General features: G+C 42.4%; 2 protein-coding genes across 3 annotated transcripts in view; one reads left to right on the forward strand and one right to left on the reverse strand.

Annotated features, from left to right (window-relative positions):
* lrrc39 (leucine rich repeat containing 39) lies at positions 1 to 20,366 on the forward strand. 2 transcript variants are annotated; one of them, XM_033027941.1, is made up of 9 exons: positions 108 to 184; positions 582 to 731; positions 831 to 936; positions 4,684 to 4,840; positions 10,000 to 10,136; positions 15,321 to 15,466; positions 16,596 to 16,748; positions 18,030 to 18,163; positions 19,811 to 20,366. In XM_033027941.1, the coding sequence occupies exons 2-9, from the start codon at positions 610 to 612 to the stop codon at positions 19,876 to 19,878; spliced, it is 1,023 nt and encodes a 340-aa protein (XP_032883832.1). In that variant the 5' UTR covers positions 108 to 184; positions 582 to 609; the 3' UTR covers positions 19,879 to 20,366. The 2 variants fall into 2 exon arrangements, with proteins under 2 accessions (XP_032883833.1, XP_032883832.1); XM_033027942.1 differs by lacking the exon at positions 582 to 731 and having other exon boundaries at positions 1 to 184.
* The window catches only part of trmt13 (tRNA methyltransferase 13 homolog), a 15,937-nt gene continuing 11,754 nt past the window's right edge, over positions 20,026 to 24,208 (reverse strand). The window contains exons 10-11 of the mRNA XM_033027940.1: positions 22,588 to 22,975; positions 20,026 to 20,347 (exon numbers count right to left, since the gene is read on the reverse strand). Of these exons, the coding sequence (XP_032883831.1) occupies positions 20,152 to 20,347; positions 22,588 to 22,975 (584 nt within the window). The 3' untranslated portion in view covers positions 20,026 to 20,151. The remainder of the gene's footprint in view (positions 20,348 to 22,587; positions 22,976 to 24,208) is intronic.

A 24,208-nucleotide genomic window follows, 5' to 3' on the forward strand; every position in this document is an offset into this window, starting at 1 on the left:
AAAAGCCGGTTCCCCGGATCAATTCTCGGTGGCCGGGCGCTCGGCCAGTTGCCGTGTCTTTGTTTGAGTCATGGATTATATTTAGACGGGCATTGCATGTGGCCTTTGGATCACTACTACATGGAGCCGATCTAATGAGGGGCAAGCGGTTCGCTGCGACCTGCAGCCGCCGGCCGGGACACGGGTAGGGATGTAGGTTTAATGTCACCAATTGGAGGGTCCAGACAAGTCGCTGGGCTTTATAGAAAACCCCCAGCGGGGCACGATTAGTGGGGACGGCAGCGAGCGGGGGGAGGGGTGTAGACTGGGAGAGGCGGTGGGACGGGACGGGGAGAGGGGAGTGGAGAGGGGAGAGGAGAGGGGAGAGGGGAGAGTGGAGAGGGAGAGGGGAAGAGGGGAGAGGGGGGAGGGGAGAGGGGCGGAGTGAGGAGAGAGGGACGGAGTGAGGAGGGGGTCGGGGAGAGGGGAGGGGAAGCGGCGGGTCCCGCCTGGTGGTGGTGGTGCTTGGAGGGGCTAGGGCCGCTCCCTCTGTGTCTCACTCTCTGTGCCGCTCATTGCTCTGTGCGCTGCGCTGCCTGCAGCCTGTCCCTGCACTGAGCATCGTGAACCATGTTGGCGGTGTGTGTCGGCTCGGTGGGCGCCGTGAAGGCGCTGTGGGAAGGAAGGATCCAACAGCTGACAGAGGAGCGAGAGAGGGAGGAGAAGCGGTCGGAGAGGAAGGCGCTGAAGGGGTGAGTGCAGGCAGCCGAGAGAGTCGCCGCTGACCGCTCCGTCTCCGAGTGCCGGCGGCAGCGCTATAGCCCGATCCTCTGGTCTCTCTCTGTGTTCAGGGTGACGGTCGTGTGGCAGGAGCGGATAAACCTGGCCAGGCTGAAGGACAAGGTGGTCAATGCAGAGGGAAGAATTGTGCTAAAGATAGAGAACGAAGCTTGGAAGGTCAGTGACTCTGCTCAAAATAAAAGTAAGTGCCGAGAGGATGGGATGGGAGAGACGCGGGTGGAGGCAGCACGCCAGCAGATGCTAGACGGGCCGAATAGCTCCAGTCTACGCAGTGTGCTTGAATACATTTCCACTAACAACCCAATGATGGGGTGGTCAAATAGACATTATAAAACAAAGGACGTTCCTTTAGGAAGGAGATGAGGAGGAATTTCTTCAGTCAAAGGGTGGTGAATCTGTGGAATTCTTTGCCACAGAAGGCTGTGGAGGCCAAATCAATGGATATTTTTCAATAATCAATGGACTATTGATTATTACGGGTGTCGGGTTATGGGGGAAAGGCAGAAGAATGGGGTTGAGTGGGAGAGATAGATCAGCCATGATTGAATGGCGGAGTAGACCTGGTGGGCCAAATGGCCTAATTCTGCTCCTATCACATGAATTTATTAATTAATGGGATGACCTGTTAAAGTGTGGATGTGCAGAGGGATCTTGAGGTCCAAGTCCATAACTCTCCGAATGTGGCAACACAAGTTTAGTTGACTTTTAGTTTAGAGATACAGTGTGGGAACAGGCCATTTGGCCCACCGATTATGTACCAGCCAGCAATCACCCGTACACTAGTTCTAACCTACACACTGGGGCCAATGTACAGAAGCCAATTAACCTATAAACTTGCATGTCTTTGGCATGTGGTAGGAAACTGGAGATCCTGGAGAAAACCAACGTGGTCACAGGGAGAATGTACAAACTCCGTACAGACAGCACCCGTAGTCAGGATTGAACTCGAGTCTTTGGCGCTGTAAGGCAGCAACTCTACCACTGGGCCACTATGCCAGATAGAGTGTTAAAGAAGGCTTATAGCATGCTTACCTTCATAGGTCGGGGCATTGAGTGTAAGAGTCAGCGTCATGATGCATCTTGATAGGACTTTGGTTCGGCTGCATACGGAGTATCGTGTGCAGTTTAGGTCACCTCATTACAGGAAGCAGGTGGAGGTTTTAAAAGGGGGCAGAGGAGGTGGTGCCGGGATATTGGGGTTATGTGTAGGGAGATAAGAGTTGGTCTTAACATCATGTTTGGTACAGACATTGTGGGCTCAAGGGCCTGCTCCTGTACTGTGTTGTTCTAACTTTAATCACTAGTCCCAGGCATCCAACCTTATAGACAATCCTCCACCATAAAGGGCCTGTTCCACTAACGCGACTTTTCAGCGACTGTCTTCCACCTTCAAGCTCGAGGGCACTCGCCTGAAAAGCCTCGAGCTGGATCGACCGTCAGCGATGAAACCGCGAGCCGGATCGACCGTCTGTACACACACACACACACACACACACACACACACACAAACACATCGCAAAGGCGGGGACCAGGGAAAGCGGGGGAGCGCTGTCTGAAATTCACACCCGCGATGAACAGGAAGGTAAAAGACAGCTGGCACAGTTATGGTAAGTCCTTTAGAGAGCGTGAAGAGGGGGGGAGAGAATGGAGGAGAAGGGGGAGAGAAGGAGTGGAGACACTTTTAAGAAGCCAGACAACATTTAATAAAGTTTAGCGGGCATATAACGTTACCGGTTGGTCTACTTACCTTTTTTTTCTCAACGAGATTTACCTTCGACTACCTTCGATTACCTACGGTAGCATTACGACCTACCTCGACTAAACCTACGAGTAAAAAAATATTGATATTTTCCATGGCAACCTTTTTTACTCGCGGGCATTTTTCAGCTTGCTGAAAAAACGCCGCGACCAGCTGAGGCCTCAAGTACACGGAGGCCACTCCCGAGCATGAAGGAGAGTTACAAAGACCTCCTAGGACCTCGTGTCGACCATGTTGCGAGTAGGAGTCGAGGGCAAACACTTCTAAACTCGCGAATTAGGTCGCTGCAGTGGGACAGGCCCTTAACCCTTTATCTCCAGTTTTGGATCCAGTTTGCCAACTGTTATGTATTGCCCAGAACAATAACCACAATGGAGTAAGTAATTTAACAGTAATTTACTAATTAACTTTGAGCTTGATATATCAATGTAACACACAAAATGGCGGCAGCCTTTCACACTGAGTCCCGGGCAAGTCTTGCAAAAGTCCCACACCACCATCCTCTGATTTGCTAGTGTTCCCAATCTACTGTGTACATGCGCACCCGTGATGTTTCCGGCCGGCAGTGATGCTGGCATGCATGAACTGACACGCATGCATGCAAGATGCCGACACGCTTGCACGTAACTTAACCATTCAGGACAGTTCGCCAACCTGCCCTGAAACTTTAGACCAAGCCTTTTGAGCCAGTCTCCCACCAGGAACCTTGTCGAGTAATGTAGCAGGTCAGGCAGCATCTCAGGAGCACAGATTGGTGATGTTTCAGGTCGAGTTCCACCCCTGGATCGTACCGGGCACCCGACTGTCACGAGGACGAGACCCGCAGCCGTGTGTTGTGTTCCATAAATCACCAGATTCAGACAACAGTTTGATTCACTAAGTCATTTATTACACTACTGAACAAGGCACATACACTCACTCATCCCCGAATATCCACAAACACACAGCAGAGCATGCCGCAGGGTGTTCCTGCTCTCGATCACCTGGCATTGTTCACGACATGGTCCAAGGCTGCTGTGCCCGACACCATCCTTTATGGCATTTCTTATCAGAGCAGACCATACCACCAAAGCTCCTATAGCGAGCAAGATAGATCACTCGACGAAAAAGACGTAGTACGTTCATGGGCAGATTCATGGGTAATTTTCGGCCCCATTTCCGTAACCGGCTTCCATCTCCACACCAAAGATCCTGTAGCGGAGCAAAGATACTAGTGCGGAGACGGAAGCCGGTTACGGAAACATCCTTGTAAAAATACAAGTTCTTTGGTAAAAATCTTCTCCTAATTTTCAGAATTATAATTTGTTAACACAAACTGTTCCCCTGCAACGTTGATTACATTGCGAGTCGGGTCAGGTCGGGTTACTGAAATGGATGAAAAAAAGGCCCACGTTTAACTCTGTTGCGTACTACACTTCAGCCCATTGCATTTAGCAGGAGTGGTCTATCTTGCTCCGCTATAGGATCTTTGACCGCCACTGCTGACACTTACCAGCCTTCCGGCCGTCCCCAAATAACTCCACTGATCCTCACCGTAAACTCGCCTGGATTCCAGGCCCTGCTCCGCAAGGAGAGTGTGAAGAAGGGTCCCAATCCAAAACATCACCTATCTACGTTCTCCACCGATGCTGCCTGACCCGCTGAGTTACTCCACAACCTAGTGTCCATTTGTGTATTAACCAGCATCTGCAGTCTTTGTTTCTACTACTTGTGCAATGAGACTCTATTACTCTGTAATCCATTACTTGGTTATAGTGAACAATAGGGGGGTGGAAGATTGCAACCTTCACGTGGTCCGCCCTGTTTCGACTAATGCAATCAACTTGACATGCACAAACGGAAGATCAAATAGTACAAGTTGTCCAACAACTTTAGGCTGTGCACGCCACACGAAAGAAGAAGTGAACAATATGCAATAGTGGATACTATTCCCCCCTCTATGGTCCATCATAACAAGGGTTATTTGTAGTCCATTTTGGATTTTAATCTGATGTTTTTCTCTTCCATTTGAATGGAGAGTCATTGTGTGAAATCGTGTAGGTGCATCCCGTGACATGTGATTCAACTTGGGTATCTATCCACACAGCTCCATGAATTCAAAAATATTTCTCTGCTGAATGCTAATGTCTTGCTTTATTTCTCAGTCACTACCAAATGCATTACGACAAATGTCATATTTACAAGAATGGCAGATCCACAGAACTGGCTTGGAAAGCATTCCTCGATTTGTCGGAGTATTTGATAATCTGCTTGTGTTGGATCTATCCCGAAATTCAGTCAGAGAGATCCCAAAGGAAATAGGTTTGCATTTATTTTGTATGTTCTTTGGTCCGTTGTTGTGATTAAGATCCAGCCTCCTTATGCAGTAGTATATGGAGTTGTCTTGTCTAGATTATTTCACATTTCATCTTAGATTCTTAGCACAAGAACTGGACCTTAAGCCCACATGATGCCAAGGACATCAGTTATCTACCTACATATTATACACATCCCACCATTCCTTGCACAACCATATGCTTCCCCAAAATGTATCTGCTTCAACCACTACCTTTGGCAGCACGTTCCAGGCACTCAACACCGTCTGTGTCTGTGTCTGTGTCTGAATCTGTGTCTGTGTCTGTGTCAAGAACAAAACAACAGAGATGATCACTTCGCTTTCTGAAGGGCCCCATTCTTTCTCTACTTACTCTTCCTTTAATGCACTTATAAAATCTCTTTGGAGTCTCCTCAATATTGTTTGCTACAGCTATCTCCTGTCCCATTTTGCCTTCCTCATTTCCTGCAGTCCCTAAACTCCTCCCTAAATGACTTGAACCCAGCTGCCTATACTTGCCCCACATCTCCTTTTTTCCTGACCAGAGCCTGAATTTCTCTCATCATCCAGGCATCTTTAATCCCACCTGTCTTGCCCTTCACCCGAACAGGAACATGCATGCCTTGAACTTTTGGCAACACACTTTCAAAAGTATCGCATTTTCTGGGTTCCTTTTGCCTACAAACAACCTACTCCAAATAACTTTAGCGAGTACCTGTCTAATACCAACAACAATGGCCTTGCACAATTCAGAATTGTAACTTGTGGGCCAACTCTATCCTTATCCATAACTATTTTACAGATAATAGAACTCTGGCCGTTGCTCCAAAAGGCATGTCCATGTATACATCATAAGTCATAGGAGCAGAATTAGGTCACTCAGCCCATCAAGTCTACTCCATCATTCAATCATGGCTGATCTATCTTTCCCTCTCAACCCCATTCTCCTGTCTTCTCCCCATAACCTTTGACAACCTTACTAACAAGAATCTCCCAATCTCTGACTTAAAAAAACCCAATGACTTGGCCTCCACAAATGTCTGTGACAATGAATTCCACAGATTCACCATCCTCTGACTAAAGAAATTCCTCCTCATTTCCTTTCTAAAGGTACATCCTTTTATTCTGAGGCTCTGTCTTCTGGTCCGAGATGATCCGACTGGTGGAAGCATCCTCTCTGCATCCACTCTATCCAGGCCTTTCACTAAGTTTCAATGAGGTCCTGCCTCATCCTTCTAAACACCAGTGACTACAGGCCCAGTCCCATCAAAAGCTCATCATACCTTAACCCAATTATTCTCGTAAATCTCCTCTGGACCCTCTCCAACACCAGCACATCGTTCCTTAGATATCGGCCCAAATAGAGTCTTACCAGTGTTTCATAAAGCCTCAGTATTACATCTCTGTTTGTATATTCTAGTTCTCTCAAAATACTGTAAATGCTAACATTGCATTTGCCTTCCTTATTACCAATTCAACTTGTTAATTAACCCTTCGGGAATCTTGCACCACTGTTCCCAAGTCCCTTTGCATCTGCAATTTCTGAATCCTCTTGCCATTTAGAACATTTAGTTACTAGGTAGAATAGTAGAGCACAGGAATCCACAATGCCCGCACCAAACGTAATGACAAGTTCAACTCATCTCCTCTGCCTGCAGGTGAAGCATATCCCTCCATATCCATGTGCCTGTTTAAAGGCCTCTTAAAGGCTGGGTGTGGGTGTGTGTGTGGGTGTGTGTGTGGGTGTGGGTGTGTGTGTGTGTGTGTGTGTGTTTGTGTGTGTGTGTGTGTGTGTGTGTGGGGGTGTGTGGGTGTGGGTGTGGGTGTTTGTGTGGGTGTGGGTGTGGGTGTGGGTGTGGGTGTGGGTGCGGGTGGGTGGGTGTGGGTGCGGGTGGGAGTGTGTGGGTGTGGGTTTGTGTGTGGGTGTGTGTGTGTTTGTGGGTGTGGGTGTGGGTGTGGGTGTGGGTGTGGGTGTGGGTGTGGGTGTGGGTGTGGGTGTGTGTGTGCGATGCCCCTAACTATTAAAATAGCTAATTGTTCACTGGCTGAAAGTGATTTAAAATCATACCTAAAACTATTTTGATCTGTAGCCTAACATTACATTACAAAGGCAATCTGGAATTATTTTTCCTTTTTCTGTAGTATATGTAGTAAATGAATTCTTGTTGATGTCATTTGCACAGTCTTCATTGGTAAGCCCAAGTATGGCTGGCAAGACCTTCCCTAGAGGCGCACATTTGTGTTTTGTGGGTTTTACGGGAAATATGTTCTGGCAGATACTGAAGCCTTTCTGCATTCTCTGTCTATGTTGATTTGGTCCCATTGGCTGCCTTAAACTGATGATCTGTTAGTCGACGAACACTAGTTTGCTCTGTCCTCGACACATAACTTCAGCTCTGTCGCTACTGTGTTTGGTATCATCCTTGTATTATGTTCTTGGATGTCCCTGGTTCCAGACAACCTGTGCAAGAACTCTGTAAAGAAACTGAAATGGCATATGGGAGCTGTACATACAATTACATGGTGCTAACAAAGATGCTGGTTTGGGTTGAGACTCTCCTTCAGACTGATTGTAGCGGGAGAGAAGAAAGCTGGAAACGGGGAGAGGCAGGAAAAAACTGCACCTTCTGGATCATGGCCGCAATGTTAACCAGGCCAGCCTTGCCCAGAACTTCAAGCTTCTCACCCTGTTCTACCACTTGCTGCATATGAGTGACCGCAGCATTCTTGTGTGGAAATATTCTATGTGTTCTGTAAAGCTTCCAAGTCTCATGTTCATGTAAAAGGCTTGTGAGTATAACTGCTTTGTACACATGATCTTGGTTGACAGCTTGACATTTCTATGCTTCATCACACGAAAGAGCGGAAAACCAAGTGACCGGCTGGCCTTGCTGATTCAAGCTTTTGTTTCCATGTTGAGACGGCCATCAGAAGAGATGACACTTGAAGTGATTGACAGCCTTGCACCCCTGCACATCTATCAACTTTGGCCCTCTCATCTTAAAGCTACGCTCACTAGTCTTTGGTCTTTCCTTTCTGGGAAAAAGTTTCTCACCGTCCACCTAGTGTCTCTCATAATTGTATCTACTTCTATCAAGTCTATCAGGGTTTCCCCTCAGCCTTTGATGCTCCAGAGAAAACAATCCAAGCTTGTCCAACCTCTCCTTATAACTAATACCTTCTGAGACAGCATTCTGGTCAATCTCTTCTGCACCCTGTCCAAAGCCAACACGATCAGTCTGAAGAAGGGTTTCGGCCCGAAATGTCGCCTATTTCCTTAGCTCCATAGATGCTGCTGCACCCGCTGAGTTTCCCCAGCAATTTTGTGTACCTACTTTCTTCTTGTAATGGGGTGACCAGAATGCAGAACTGCACACAATACTCCAAATGTGCTCCAACCAAATTCCTATAAAGCTGCAACATTGGTTCCTTAAGGGCCTGTCCCATGAGCATGCAACCAAACCGGAAGCGTGGAGTCGCATGCTAATGGGACAGGCCCTTTACTCGTACACTCAATGCCCTGATTAATCAAGGCAAGCATATGCCTTCTTTACCACTTTTTCTACTTGTGTTGCTGCTTCCAGGCAGCTGTGGTCTTGGACCCCAAGATCCCTCTGTATATCACTGTTGTTCAGGGTCCTGCCATTAACTATACAGCTGCCCCTTACATTTCATCTCCCGGAGTGCAACACCACTCACTTGCCTGGATTAAACTCAGCTGCTATTTCCCTGCCCATATTTGTAACTGATCCCACGGTATCCTTTAACAGCCTTCATCACTGTCTGCAGCACCACCGATTTTTGTGTCGACTGTAAAGTTATCACCAACCTACTGTCCACATTTGTGTATATATCAAACAACAGCAGTCCCAGCACAGATCCGTGTGGGAAACCACTTGTCGTAATCACATTACAAGTCAAAACCTTTACTGTCATCATTTGCTTAAAATATTTGAATATTTCTTAATGTAGAAATAATTTTATTTAGCTGACATATTTAACTGAGGATCAGTTGCTGAATTAATGTGCCATTGATGTTAATTGTTTGTTACATCCTTTGTACTGTCTTGATGTTGTTAAAGGTATTATAAAAATGTAAGTCTTGTCGATTTACAATGTTTTTAGGTTACATACTGTTTTAAATCAAAGGATATGTCACGATGTTTTGTGTATGATACCTTGCAATAATTTCAAGTCAAGTCAAGTCAAATCAAGTTTATTTGTCACATACACATACGAGATGTGCAGTGAAATGAAAGTGGCAATGCTCGCGGACTTTTGTGCAAAAGACAAACATCCAAACAACCAAACTATAAACACAATCATAACACACATATTCTTTTACATAATAAATAATGGAAGGAAAAACGTTCAGTAGAGATAGTCCCTGGTGAGATAGGCGTTTGCAGTCCGAATGGCCTCTGGGAAGAAACTCCTTCTCAACCTCTCCGTTCTCACCGTATGGCAACGGAGGCATTTGCCTGAACGTAGCAGCTGGAACAGTCCGTTGCAGGGGTGGAAGGGGTCTCTCATGATATTGTTGGCTCTGGAGTTGCACCTCCTGATGTATAGTTCCTGCAGGGGGGCAAGTGAAGTTCCCATAGTGCGTTCGGCCAAACGCACTACTCTCTGCAGAGCCTTCTTGTCCTTGGCAGAGCAATTCCCAAACCAGATGGTAATGTTCCCGGACAAGATGCTTTCCACCGCCGCTGCGTAGAAGCACTGGAGGATCCTCGGAGACACTCTGAATTTCCTCAATTGCCTGAGGTGGTAAAGGCGCTGCCTTGCCTTACTCACGAGTGCTGAGGCGTGTGATGCCCATGTCATATCCTCGGAGATGTGGACTCCCAGATATTTAAAACAGTTCACCCTATCCAAAGGATCCCCATTTATCCTCAATGGAGTGTACGTCCTCGGATGATGTGCCCTCCTAAAGTCCATGATCAGCTCCTTCGTTTTTTTGATGTTCAAGAGGAGATGTTCAATTTGCATGCCATTCAAAGTTTAGCTAAGGACTTAAATGTTCTTTTGTCGCATCTGAGCAAATGCCTTCAGCGATTTCTTCTGACTGGCAATGTAATGATGAAGAATAATGGTGGCAGTACAGTAGCCAGTGAGCTTCAGCCATTGCTCTCTTCCCTTGCAGGACAACTGACCAAACTGCAGGAGCTCTATGTCAGCTACAACAGACTGCAACAAATTCCGCATGAGCTTGCTGGCTGCAAAAACCTGGAGAAACTGGATTTAGCTGTAAACAGAGATCTCTGCGATCTACCTGAACAGGCAAGTGCTTGTTGATTTATTAATTCCCTTGTATTGGAAAAATAATCTTGTATATCACATATTAGGGTATATAATATATTGGGGTAATATAGTGCCAATATAGTTTATGTTTAGTTGAGAGATACAGCACAGAACCAGGCCCTTCAGCCCACCAAGTCCGTGCCGACTGGCTGGATTGTAAACTGCCCAAGCGTAGTATAGGGTGCTGTTCCTCCAATTTGTGTTTGGCCTCACTCTAACAATGGAGGAGGCCCAGGACAGAGAGGTCAGTGTGGGAAGGAGAGTTGAAGTGTTTGGCAACCGGGAGATCGCTCAGGCTAAGGCGGACTGAGCGAAGGTGTTCAACAAAACGATCACTGAGTCTGCATTTGGTCTCACCGATATATAGGTGTTCAACTGGTGATTAGGCTGGAGGGAAATTGATGTTGGAATACACAAGTCTTTTACCCAGAGGAGGGGAATCAAGATGCAGAGGACATGGGTTTAAGGTGAGAGGAGAAAGATTTAATAGGAACCTGAGGGGCATCTTTTTCACTTGGAGGGTGTTGGGTATATGGAACAAGATGCCAGAGGAGGTAATTACACAGGTACTACAACAGCATTTAAAAGCCACTTGGAGAGATACATGAGTAGGAAGGGATTAGACGGATATGAGCCAAACGTGGACACATTGGACTAACTTAGATGGAGTATCTTGGTCGTCATGGATGAGTTGGGCTGAATGACCTGTTCCCACGCTGTAGACTATGATCATGACTATGACTAAGAAGCAAGATGTATCGGATGCATGATCGTGACTCCCTTCTGGAGAGGCGGCACAAATGGGTTTTGCTGCTGTTTGGTCTGATATAAATGCATTAACATACTAAAAGATAGTTCTAAATTTATATTGGACTGGACTTTGTGCCTTCGCTCATAATGGGAACCATTGTGGGGGGATGTTCTTTATGTTTAAAACTCTTATTAATGTTATGTCTGTATTCCTTCTTTATGTGCTGCAAAATGGCAAGAAGCATTTCATTTCACTACACCTAGGTGTATGTGAATGTGACCAATAAAATACCTTTGATACCTTTGATATTAAAAAAATAAAATTAAAAGTACTGGAACTATACAGCTGATGCCAAATATTGAAAGAAGGTAGGATGGTGTTGACTGGAAATGCTAATACAAACTTATTTGTTTTTTTAGTTCAGAATTTCTATAATCTCGTTTTTGCTCTTTTTAAAAATATATATTTTTTAACATATATACTATAGGTATTCACTATTTCTTCTTGCTTTTGAGAAGGACCTGGTGATCTTCTGTATTAAGCTGTTGCAGTCCTGTTGTTGGGTGAGATCTTCCAGGATTTAGATTCAGTGGCAGTAATATAGAAATATAGAAAATAGGCGCAGGAGTAGGCCATTCAGCCCCTTGAACCAGCACCACCATTCAATATGATCATGGCTGATCATCCAAAATCAGTACCCTGTTCCTGCTTTGGCCCCATATCCATTGATTCTGTTAGCCCTAAGAGCTATATTTCTAAGTCAGGCTGGTTCACAACATTAAAGTGAACTTGAAGATGGCAACATTCCCATTGACTGCGATCCTTGATCTAAGGATGGGACCATGCAGTTGGGAGTATCTTAGTGAAGTAATTACTATATTATAGGAGGAAAAACACTGCGCCAACTGCAACAGAGATAGTGGGAATAACTATTTATGGAGTGCGTGAGTTTTAGTTTTAGAGATAGTGTGGAAACAGACCCTTCGGCCCACCAAGTCTGCACCAACTAATGATTCTCTGTACACTAGTTCTATTCTACAACTATGGACAATTTACAGAAGCCAATTAGCCTACAAACCCTTTGGAATGTGGAAGGGAACCAGAGCCCCCGGAGAACAGGGAGAACATACAAACTCCGTAGACAGTACCCGTAGTCGGGATCAAATCCGGGTGTCTGGTGCTGTAAGGCAGCAACTCTACTGCTGCGCCAATCTAAGTTGTTAGAGGTGCATACATCGAGACAAGTGAGGGAGTATTCTGTCACATTGTTGGATAGTGGAAAGCCTTTGTGTGTTTGGAGTATTCTGGTCAACGATGACTTCTAGATAGTTGAATGTCAAGGATAGGATTTGGCAGGCACTATTATTGTGATCACTGGACTTCGGGTCCAGTGATCACAATACCATTAGTTTCAATATAATTATGGAGAAGGTCAGAACTGGACCTAGGGTTGAGATTTTTGATTGGAGAAAGGCTAACTTTGATGAGATGCGAGATGATTTAAAAGGAGTGAACTGGGACATTTTGTTTTATGGGAAAGATGTAGAAGAGAAATGGAGGACATTTAAAGGGGAAATTTTAAGAGTACAGAATCTTTATGTTCCTGTTCGGTTGAAAGGAAACAGTAAAAATTGTAAAGAGCCCTGGTTTTCAAGGGAAATTGGACATCTTGTTCGGAAAAAGAGGGAGATCTACAATAATTATAGGCAGCATGAAGTAAATGAGGTGCTTGAGGAGTATAAGGAATGTAAAAAGAATCTTAAGAAAGAAATTAGAAAAGCTAAAAGAAGATATGAGGTTGCTTTGGCAAGTAAGATGAAAGTAAATCCAAAGGGTTTCTACAGCTATATTAATAGCAAAAGGATAACGAGGGATAAAATTGGTCCATTGGAGAGACAGAGTGGACAGCTATCTGCAGAGCCAAAAGAGATGGGGGAGATATTGAACAATTTATTTTCTTCGGTATTCACCAAGGAGAAGGATATTGAATTATGTGAGGTAAGGGAAACTAGTAGAGTAGCTATGGATACTATGAGTTTCAAAGTAAAAGAAGTACTGACACTTTTGAAAAATATAAAAGTGGATAAGTCTCCAGGTCCTGACAGGATATTCCCTAGGACATTGAGGGAAGTTAGTGTAGAAATAGCCGGGGCTATGACAGAAATATTTCAAATGTCATTAGAAACGGGAATAGTCCCCGAGGATTGGCGTACTGCGCATGTTGTTCCATTGTTTAAAAAGGGTTCTAAGAGTAAACCTAGCAATTATAGACCTGTTAGTTTGACTTCAGTGGTGGGCAAATTAATGGAAAAGATACTTAGAGATAATATATATAAGCATCTGGATAAACAGGGTCTGATTAGGAACAGTCAACATGGATTTGTGCCTGGAAGGTCATGTTTAACTAATCTTCTTGAATTTTTTGAAGAGGTTACTAGGGAAATTGACGAGGGTAAAGCAGTGGATGTTGTCTATATGGACTTTAGTAAGGCCTTTGACAAGGTTCCTCATGGAAGGTTGGTTAAGAAGGTTCAACTGTTGGGTATAAATGCAGGAATAGCAAGATGGATTCAACAGTGGCTGAATGGGAGAAGCCAGAGGGTAATGGTGGATGGCTGTTTGTCGGGTTGGAGGCAGGTGACTAGTGGGGTGCCTCAGGGATCTGTGTTGGGTCCTTTGTTGTTTGTCATGTACATCAATGATCTGGATGAAGGGGTGGTAAATTGGATTAGTAAGTATGCAGATGATACCAAGATAGGGGGTGTTGTGGATAATGAAGAGGATTTCCAAAGTCTACAGAGTGATTTAGGCCATTTGGAAAAATGGGCTGAAAGATGGCAGATGGAGTTTAATGCTGATAAATGTGAGGTGCTACACCTTGGCAGAACAAATCAAAATAGGACATACATGGTAAATGGTAGGGAATTGAAGAATACAGTTGAACAGAGGGATCTGGGAATAACCGTGCATAGTTCCTTGAAGGTGGAATCTCATATAGATAGGGTGGTAAAGAAAGCTTTTGGTATGCTAGCCTTTATAAATCAGAGCATTGAGTATAGAAGCAGGGATGTAATGTTAAAATTGTACAAGGCATTGGTGAGACCAAATCTGGAGTATGGTGTACAATTTTGGTCACCCAATTATAGGAAGGATGTCAACAAAATAGAGAGAGTACAGAGGAGATTTACTAGAATGTTGCCTGGGTTTCAACAACTAAGTTACAGAGATAGGTTGAATAAGTTAGGTCTTTATTCTCTGGAGCGCAGAAGGTTAAGGGGGGACTTGATAGAGGTATTTAAAATGATGAGAGGGATAGACAGAGTTGATGTGGACAAGCTTTTCCCTTTGAGAATAGGGAAGATTCAAACAAGAGGACATGACTTCAGAATTAAGGGACAGAAGTTTAGGGGTAACATGAGGGGGAACTTCTTTACTCAGAGAGTGGTAGCGGTGTGGAATGAGCTTCCAGTGGAAGTGGTGGAGGCAGGTTCGTTGGTATCATTTAAAAATAAATTGGATAGGCATATGGATGAGAAGGGAATGGAGGGTTATGGTATGAGTGCAGGCAGGTGGGACTAAGGGAAAAAAGTTGTTCGGCACGGACTTGTAGGGCCGAGATGGCCTGTTTCCGTGCTGTAATTGTTATATGGTTATTATGACATGATTGGAGTGAATTTGGGGATGAGTAGACTTTCACAGAGATTGAATGCATTTCAATATCATTTTTGTTCAAAGTGTTACATTTTACAGTATGTAATGAACACGCATCTGTTTCCTCTGCACTCTTTTGTATATTTGTCTACACATTTTGTAAATGTAGTCTGCGGAATGATTTTTTCCACGAAGGTAGGCACAAAATGCGAGAGTAACTCAGTGGGACAGGCAGCATCTGTGGAGAGAAGGAATGGGTGACGTTTCGGGTCAAGACCCCTTCAGATGTGACCTTTTTCCACTTCAGCTCATTGAACACTCTTGTTTTAGTTTGAGAAGTTCTATATAAACTATTTGACAGCTTAAGAAATTGGTTTAAAAAGATAAAATTTGTGCACAAACTTTGCAAATATGCACACCATAGTATGATGTGGTCACATTATTGATTGGACCGTGGGCTCAATTCACATTATGGAAGTAGTGTTAAATGTAGTGCGAGGAATGAGCCCAACAACTGTTTGGTCATGATCCAATCCACATTGTCCTTTAATGTGAATAAGAGGTTGGGTCTGGCCATTGGCACCCATTCCAGCCTCCATTTTCTTTTAGTTCCATCAGCAATGGCTCACTTGGAAACTTAGACACAGGTAATAATAACTGTTTTGTTAATGTTAGGTAAGAAATATTTTCAGCAATTATTGAGTAAGAATGTGTGAGATTGATTTTTTTCTTTTTTGTGTGAATGTCTTTCACTTGCTTAGCTGTCCCAATTGCAAAGGCTTTACCACCTCGACTTGTCCATGAACCGGTTCACTTGCATCCCTCTGGCAGTTACGAACATGCCTGCCCTGGAATGGCTAGATATGGGCAGCAACAAACTTCAAGAGCTTCCGGATGACATGGCTAGGTAACCAGCAGAATCTTGAATGCCAAAGTTTCTCAATTTGTGCTCTTACAAAGATTTAATATTTAAATGACCTAGAATTCTGATTTCACAATCACATTCAATAACAATTATTGCCGTTTATATTGCAGGTCATTCCGTTATTTCTACTAATGTGTTGAACAAATCTTTTCTATTTTTTTTACTTTATCATTTACATGGTAGAATTCTCTGCCACAGAAGGTAGTTGAGGCCAGTTCATTGGCTATATTTAAGAGGGAGTTAGATGTGGCCCTTGTGGCAAAAGGGATCAGGGGGTATGGAGAGAAGGTAGTTGAATGATCAGCCATGATCATATTGAATGGCGGTGCAGGCTCGAAGGGCCGAATAGCCTACTCCTGCACCTATTTTCTATGTTTCTACATGCTCAGTACATACACTATTGTGGACCTCCTCCTAAAACTAATTTCCTCCTCTGGATATGATTAACCAAAGAACCAAAGCAGAACCAAACTTATGTTTTATCTTTCTTCTTCTATCCAGCTTTGTGGTTGTTAAACAACCTTAGTAAAACAGGGGACTGGGAGATCCACGGTGCCACTTCACTTGTCTCCAGTTGAAATATCTTAACGGAGCCATAAGATTTACAAATAAGGCACAGGAATCTGAAAAAAACAATTCCAATTTCTTTTTTTTGGTAACTTACCAGAATTTTCACTGTTAGCAATTTTACAGTTTTGTTTTTTTTGTGAATACTAAGGACATAATAAGCTGTAGAGCTGAATTCAATATAGAATAGCAAATTAAACAGTAATATAGGCAAAAAAAAAGCTGCAAAGGTTGAATATCTGAAAAAGAAACCTAAAAATGCTGGAAATACTCAGCAGGTCAAGCAATATCGCTAGCAAGTGAAACTGGTTTGATGTTTTAAGTTGATGTATCAAAACCTCTGACATTTGTACTAACTGGACAAATCAACAGCAGAGCCTAAATACACTGTATAATAATTACATGAATAAATTACAGTATGTGAGTGAGTGCCAGGTAAACATTTACAAATAATCTACATACAAAGCTGTGTGGACAAAATTTCTACAGGTTGAAATCTACGTTATGTATTTACTAAAAAGCTGTCATATTTCTCCACTGAAAGAATGGAGAAACTGCACACTATTTGGCTACAGAGGAATGGAATCACCCACTTGCCAGAGACCATCAGTAAATTGAAAAATCTCAGCACTCTGGTTCTAACAAGCAACAAGCTGCAGAAAATCCCAGTTTGTATGGAAGAAATGATCAATTTGAGGTAAAATACTGGAAACTATTTGCCCCATATGCTTTCAGTGACTCCTGACTGTTTGCATATTCAGTTTAACAGGGGGGGGGGGGGGGGGATACTGACTGACTGAGAACAGAAGCAGGAGATCAAACCAGTAGGTTCATCACACGTACATTAATAATATTTGAATTAAGGGAACTTCAAATGATCACGCATATTTGTAAAATTTATTTTTTCCTAACAAATTTCAAAAGATTCAAGCTGGTGATTTCCTCTTCTTACATTACCTTGTATGAATAGCATTTTTCCTTTTCCTGCATTGTTGAAAACAGTAATCATAGTCATACAGCAGAGACAGGTCCTTTGGCTCAACTTGCCTATGCCAACCAAGATGCCACATCTATACTAGTCCCACCTGCCTGCGTTTGGCCCACATCCTTCTAAACCTCTCCTATCTAAGTACCTGTCCAAATGTTTTTTAAATGTTGCTATAGTACCTGCCTCAACTCTCTCCTTGGGCAGTTCGTTCCATATACTCACCTCCCTCTGTGTGGGAAAAGGTTGCCCTTCAGGTTCCTACTAAATTTCCCCCTCACCTTTAAATCTATGCCCTCATGTTCTTGATTCCTAGTCTGGGTAAAAGACTCTGTGCATTATGATATTGGGGTTTTCTTTATTATCCAAGTCTCACCTGCAAGTGCCATTAATGGGCTATTTATTTGTTATTATTAAGCTGCATTGTTAAATATTATTGAGTTAAAATGTCCCTTGCAAACTATCCCAATTCCCTTTCGCATTTTAACTTTTTTGCACCACTCTTCTTAGCAGCATGACCATTTTCTTGCACTTGTACACTCTTTCCTTTTGAGTTTAATATCATGGATTGTTCAACAAGTGGAGGCTTTTCCATTTGGAGATATAGATTTTGTAGTTTTATTCCATACACTAGTGCTGGCAGTCCCATTTCCTTTGGAAACTAAGGTATTGGTTACCCACTTCGAATGGCTCAGCTGAAAGATGATCTCCAAATAATGCTTTCAAGAATACTTGACCCCAAGTAATCATTTTAGTTGCAGTATTCCCACCTACGAGTAAGGAGGTTTCAGTTTTGACAAACTCCCATCATCCTTGATAAGGGAAAATTAGGAGTCATCTAAGAAAACTGGAATGCCATTTGAAGTAGATGTTCATGTTCTCAAATCTTAGATGTGCCTCTTTTGGAGTATTAATCTCATTCATATTTAAAAGATCATGCTGAGCAAAATAAAAATGTCTTTATCACTGCACTGATATCAATGTATTTGAAAGGTTTGTGAATCTGAGAGACAATCCACTTCAGCTAAAAGTTACACTATCCGAGTGTGCAAGCCCAGAGGAAGAGGAAGACCGTGAATTATTTGGGATAGAATTTATGCAAGCCTACATACAGGAATTAAAAAACAGTGAGTGAAAGATCTTCTTTTCAATTTAGATTTGTTTTGCACAATTTAAAATGTGATTTCATTAAAAATTTCAGTCTGCTTGAGCAAAACATTTGAAAATTTAATGTAAATTAGACATCAAATGTTAATAGACATTACTGCATGTATTATATAGAAAGTTACTCTGCACGTGCTAAAATTCTATTAAACTCTAAATGAATAAAACGGCAAAAGGCAGGAATATGGAGCTTAATGAATCAGAGGGAACTCGGGAGACTGACCAGAAATGGAGTGTGTTTGTCTTTGAAATGGCAAATACTTCATTATTAACATAATCTGTACACTTTATCTGGGTACCTCATCCATATTAGGAGGGTGCATGAAATGACCTAATATGTAAATTACTGCTAATCTTAGAATCCTATTTAGCGATATTGTTATTATTATTATTGTAACTATATGGCATTACATTGATCAATATACATTTATTTTGTGGGATTCTTAAATACGTAGTATTCCAACGTGTCCTCCTTTCAGTCGGCTAGTTATTATTCATCTCTTTCCTTCATTCGTATGCCACAATTATCTGAAGGACATTGGTTCAGTGATATTTCAGCATATTGACTTGGTCCTTCACGTTCTGTATGTTTAATATGAAGGGTATATATAATTGAATACGACTTGATCAGTGGTAACAGGCACTGGATAAATTTGCATGCTCTACTGAAGAATGGAAGATTTTCTATATATCATCCAAGTTTGTTTGTATTGAGAAGATATAAAGTTGTTGTACCAGAGGTTCTTGAGTGTCAAGAAAAGTGTGTTAGATGAGTAAAGCTTGGTAAGTGAAGTTTCATGTGATGGCCCAATGTGGCAAAATTACAGCATTGTCACTTACCCCAGAGTGAACAGGGGATGTAATGCAGGTCATAGTGGGCACAAGTGTAACGTGTGGAAGTTTGGATGCCTCTGGCAAAGGTTGATTGAGGTCAAGTTGTGGGTGGTTGGAGTTGTAGGATATGGAGGTCATGGTTATGATGTCTGAGGGCCTAAGGAAGAGTTTTAGGATACTGTCTCAGACTACCTGTAGCTACTTCCAAGCTGCAGGCTTTGTGGGGAAGTAGGCAATGTGCCATTTAGGAACCACACTTACACAGACTGTCCAGGCAATACATCCAAACACTCGACCGAGTGTCACTTATGTACAGTTCAATATTCTTTGGGCAATTGTGGCATACGAATGAAAGTTAGATATGCACAGTAACTCTCCAAAAGTAAAAGAAGGACATGTGGAAATACAACACATTTAAGCATTTTGTCAATAAAATAGATTTATATTAATAGATACAATGCCATATGGTCTATTGGGATAATAACAATCATTCTCTCTAAACAATATTGGTGTAGAACTACTGGTTGCTGCAACTTGCAATTATTCTTGACATTGATAAATAGTTTGATTTGTGAAAAATCACAAATTTTATGTCAACTTACAGCCTGTAAAAACTTCACTGTGGAAAATATCGTCACCACAATTTATAGAAAATTGTAGCAAAACTATAACTGTTTGGAAAACACAAGTTGGTGCCTACTTTGCATAACCAAAACAGGAATTATCTATTGTATACATAAAATACACATTACTATCAAGGTTTCCTTGTCTTTCAGGCAATACTCAAACTTGTACCTCAGTACTGTCAGTTCCAATTGAAGGTGAAATCTCCAATCAAATCTAGATATCACAGTCATGAAACAAATGCTGGATTAAAATAAAATGCAAAGCTAAGTTTATTTATGTAAAATTGGCTGGATTCTTTGAAATTGTGAAATTATGACCTGCTGGAACTTTGCTGGTGTGAACCATCAATAAAACACAACAAAGGAACACTCCACACCTGCATTTTATTCTTGTCACTATAAGCGGCAGAAACAAGGAATACTGCCTAGATAACAAATAAAACACACTGTTGCTGATAGTTCACAACTCTTCGATGACCAATGAATCTTACTTAACAGTCCTCAGTTTGTTGAATTGTTGGAGAGGGAATAGCTGTAAGCAGGACATTTTCCAGTGAGACGCTGGGACTAGTGTAATACTGCACAGCAGAATCAAATCCTTGCTGCTGCAAATACCAAATGCGACCTTGGTCTATCAACCGCTTGCACAGGTGTCCCACGTGTTCTCGTTCCCCCGTGGTCAGCGTTCTGCAAAGGATTTACATTTTGTTTAAAAAGTGATCAGTTGAAAAGTTAAATAGTGATTTACATTTAAAATGCAATGACAGTTCCTGTCTCTAGTAGCTCGTCTTGCATTGTGTGATGTTGCTTCAAAACAATTTAGTTTAAATATCTGAGCTTTCCATTTGCTCATCGCGAGGAACTGAAATTCTGGAGTGGATCTGTTCAGGTAACTGTTTCTTTTTTAGTTAAAATATTCTTTAAGGGTTATGGATACTATTGTGAAGGGCAGTATTTTTGAATTGTTGTAACTGATGTGGCAAACACGCTAACACAATACCTTGGGGTAGGAATTTCGTTCCTAATCGAGAGCTTAAGTGTCTTTGAGGTAATGATATTCCCATGAACTAGTTGCCCATCTTTCGAGTTTGTAGAGAATGTGGGTTTAGACAATGTTATTGAAGCAGATTGAGAGATGCTACATTATCATAACACCATAGATCATAAGACATAGGAGCAGAATTAGGCCATTCGGCCCATCAAGTCTACTCTACCATTCAATCATGGCTGATCTATTTTTCCCAATTAACTCCATTCTTCTGCCTTTCCCCATAATCTTTGACACCGCTACGAATCAATCTCCATTTTAAAAATACCCCATGTCTTGGCCTCCACAGCCGTCTATTGCAATGAATTCCATAGATTCACCACCCTCTGGCCTCCCCTCCCCATCTTCATTTGAAAGGTACATCCATTTTTCCCCTGAGGCTTTGCCTTCTGATTCTACTCTCCCATTACTGTAAACATCCTTTCCAAGTCCACTCTGCCTAGGTGGTTCATTATTCGATAGGTTTCATTGAGATCCCCCTCATCCATTTCAACTCCAGCTAGTACAGGCCCAGAGTCAGCAAAAACACGCTTCACACGTTAACCCAAACATCCCCAAGATCATTCTGGTAAACCTCCTCTGCACGTCCCCAACGTCATCCCATCCAGTGTCAACATATCCTTCCTCAGATTATGGGGACCAAAACTGCTGCAGGATCATTGTCGACACACTATTGACATGGTGCATTCCTTGCATTCTTGGATTACACTTCCATTGCTTTTTGTTCCACCTCTTGGGCTCTGTTCTACAGCAAAGGTCTTGGTACTGCCTGCACTGCTTTTGTGACAGTGTGGCCAACATGGTCATTTATGGGTCATAGTGGTAAGTATTCCAAGGCTCTGCCCGGGCCAACTGCCTACCTTTCTTTCCGTTTTGGGAGATGGAGCACGCGGTGTCCACGGGCAAGTTAGCAGTTTTCTTGGACCTCTGTCACATGGGCTTGAGTACATCTTTAATAAGAATTATAACATTTTGCTATGATACTAAATTGTATGTATATATATTTTTTGATTGACGTTTCCTTAGAATGGTGTATTGGTTGTCCCTTGAACTTGTAATAAACATGATTTTGTAAAAAAAATAAAATTTCACCAACACCTTGCACAGTTGTACTCTGATGATGTCTCAACTTTTGTTGTAAATACCCATTCTGATGAAGGCAAGGATACCAAAGGCCATCTTCACCACACTGTGCACCTGACTTGCCACTTTGATAACCTGTAAACCTTGATTTATGTCATGCAATAGTCCCTGAACTCTACCATTTACAGTGTAATTCCTCCACTGGTTTGACATACTAAAGTGCAACACCTCCCACGTTTCAAAATTAAATTGAATTTGCCATTCCTTGGCCCACCTTCCCAACTGATCTTGATTTTGTTTTCACAGTCTACACTGTCCATATACAGTGTGCGTGACTGTTCAAATTCTAGTTTAAGATGATGTCCCCTTGTCTCAGACTCTCAAATAGTTTTTTTAAATCCAATGAAATTATCTTCAGTCTCAATTTGCCCATTTATCTTTATTTCGGAAAATAAAACTAACCTGCGCAACTTCTCAGAACACACTGTTATAGCCCTGAGCACTGTTCTGGTGAATCTGAGCGGCACCCACTCCAACACCACAATCCTCTCATTCAACAAAACACTAGATATGCTCATCTGCATGCAAATATTATTACTCAAAATATTTTCGTATCTATGTATTTTGGTTACCCAGGCAACAGTAAATTAAATTTTATAAATTAAAGGTGCATGTTCAGATTATTCCAGAATGTGCACCTGCGATTCTAACATGCAACAGATTCCTCAAATATACAATTACTTTAAAACTCAAACAAAACCAGTATATAGCAAATATATGAGAATTTGATACATGCCCTTCATAAGTAGAGTTTTTCTCAAAGTTGTGCTCTTCCAGATTCCCTTTCCAATGTTCGTTGTCAATAGGCTGCCTTTTCATGCCACAGGTGGCCCAGCTTGATAAACGTTGAAAGATCTCAAAATCCTCCGCCGTAAGACCTTGTGAGGAGAAGAATTCTTTGCCCACATAATGCTTCCACTCACACCGGTGATGACAACACAGTGCAATAGCAATACCAAGGACTGATGGTTCATTTGGAGTCATTAATACAGTATCGTTAGAAAGGTTCATTGAGTAATCCTTTGTGGTTCCCATTTCACTCTTCAACCTTTTGTTCAGTGGTTCCTTGTCAGAATCTTCCTGTTCTGTTTTATAACAACTTAGTATACATCTCAGAGCAAGATCTGTCCAATTTAAAGAAAAGAAAAAACTACTTAGATTTGATTTTCCCAGCATATAGAACATAGAATTGTACAGTATAAAAGCAGGCCGATAAAGTCTGTGCCGAACATGATGTCAAGATATCTACTTATCCTCATATCTACCTGCATATGACCCACATCCCTCCATTCCCTGTCTATCCATATGCCTTTTAAATGCCACTAACAATATCTGCTTCAACCACCACCCCTGGTAGCGCGTTTCACTCACCACCCGTTGTGTAAAAAAAACTAATATTTTATATTTCCTTGCTAGGAAAAAGATTCTGACTGACTATGCCTCTCATTATTTTACATACTTCTATTAGGTGTCCCCGCAGCCTCTGCCCGTTGTTCTCTCTTGCTTCCCTCATTAACCTGGGATAGATTTAATCAGGCTCTAGGTATTTATCCACCTTGATGCTCTTCAAGTGTCCCAACACCACCTCATTCTTGATCTCAAACTGCCCATATTAGTACATCCTACACATCTTACCTGTCCTTCTCCTTGGTGAATACAGATGCAAAGTACTCTTTGCTGACCCTTGCTGACACTCTGACTCTAAGCATAAATTCCCTCCTTTATCCTTGAATACTTTCTTCCCGCTTGTTTTTTTATTTATGTATAAAAAAAAAAGCCTTGGGCTTTTCGTTAATCCAACTTGCCAATAGCATTTCATGGCCCTTCTAACTGTCTACTGCTTACTTCATATTCCTCAAAGCCCCTATCTGATTTCATCGTCCTAAACCTTAGGCTGGATTTGTTTTCCCAGGAGCCAAGGAGGCTGAGGGTTGGCCTGATAGAGGTTTATAAAAAGGGTAGATAGTTGAAATCTTTATCCCATGAAAGGGTTATCAAAAGCAGGAGAGACAAGGTTTAAAGTGAGACCAGAGTTTTAAGGAAAATTTGAGGAGGAATTGTTTTTATTTTTTTTTACAGAGTGAGTGATACACAGAAACATAAAAAAATAGGTGCAGGAGTAGGCCATTTGGCCCTTCGAGATTCAACGCCATTCAATATGATCATGGCTGATCATCCAACTCAGTATCCCGTACCTGCCTTCTCTCCATACCCCCTGATCCCTTTAGCCACAAGGGCCACATCTAACTCCCTCCTAAATATAGCCAATGAACTGGCCTCAACTACCTTCTGTGGCAGAGAGTTCCAGAGATTCACCACTCTCTGTGTGAAAAATGTTTTTCTCATCTCGGTCCAAA

This window comes from Amblyraja radiata, chromosome 10, assembly GCF_010909765.2.
Source record: "Amblyraja radiata isolate CabotCenter1 chromosome 10, sAmbRad1.1.pri, whole genome shotgun sequence".
Taxonomy (NCBI): domain Eukaryota; kingdom Metazoa; phylum Chordata; class Chondrichthyes; order Rajiformes; family Rajidae; genus Amblyraja; species Amblyraja radiata.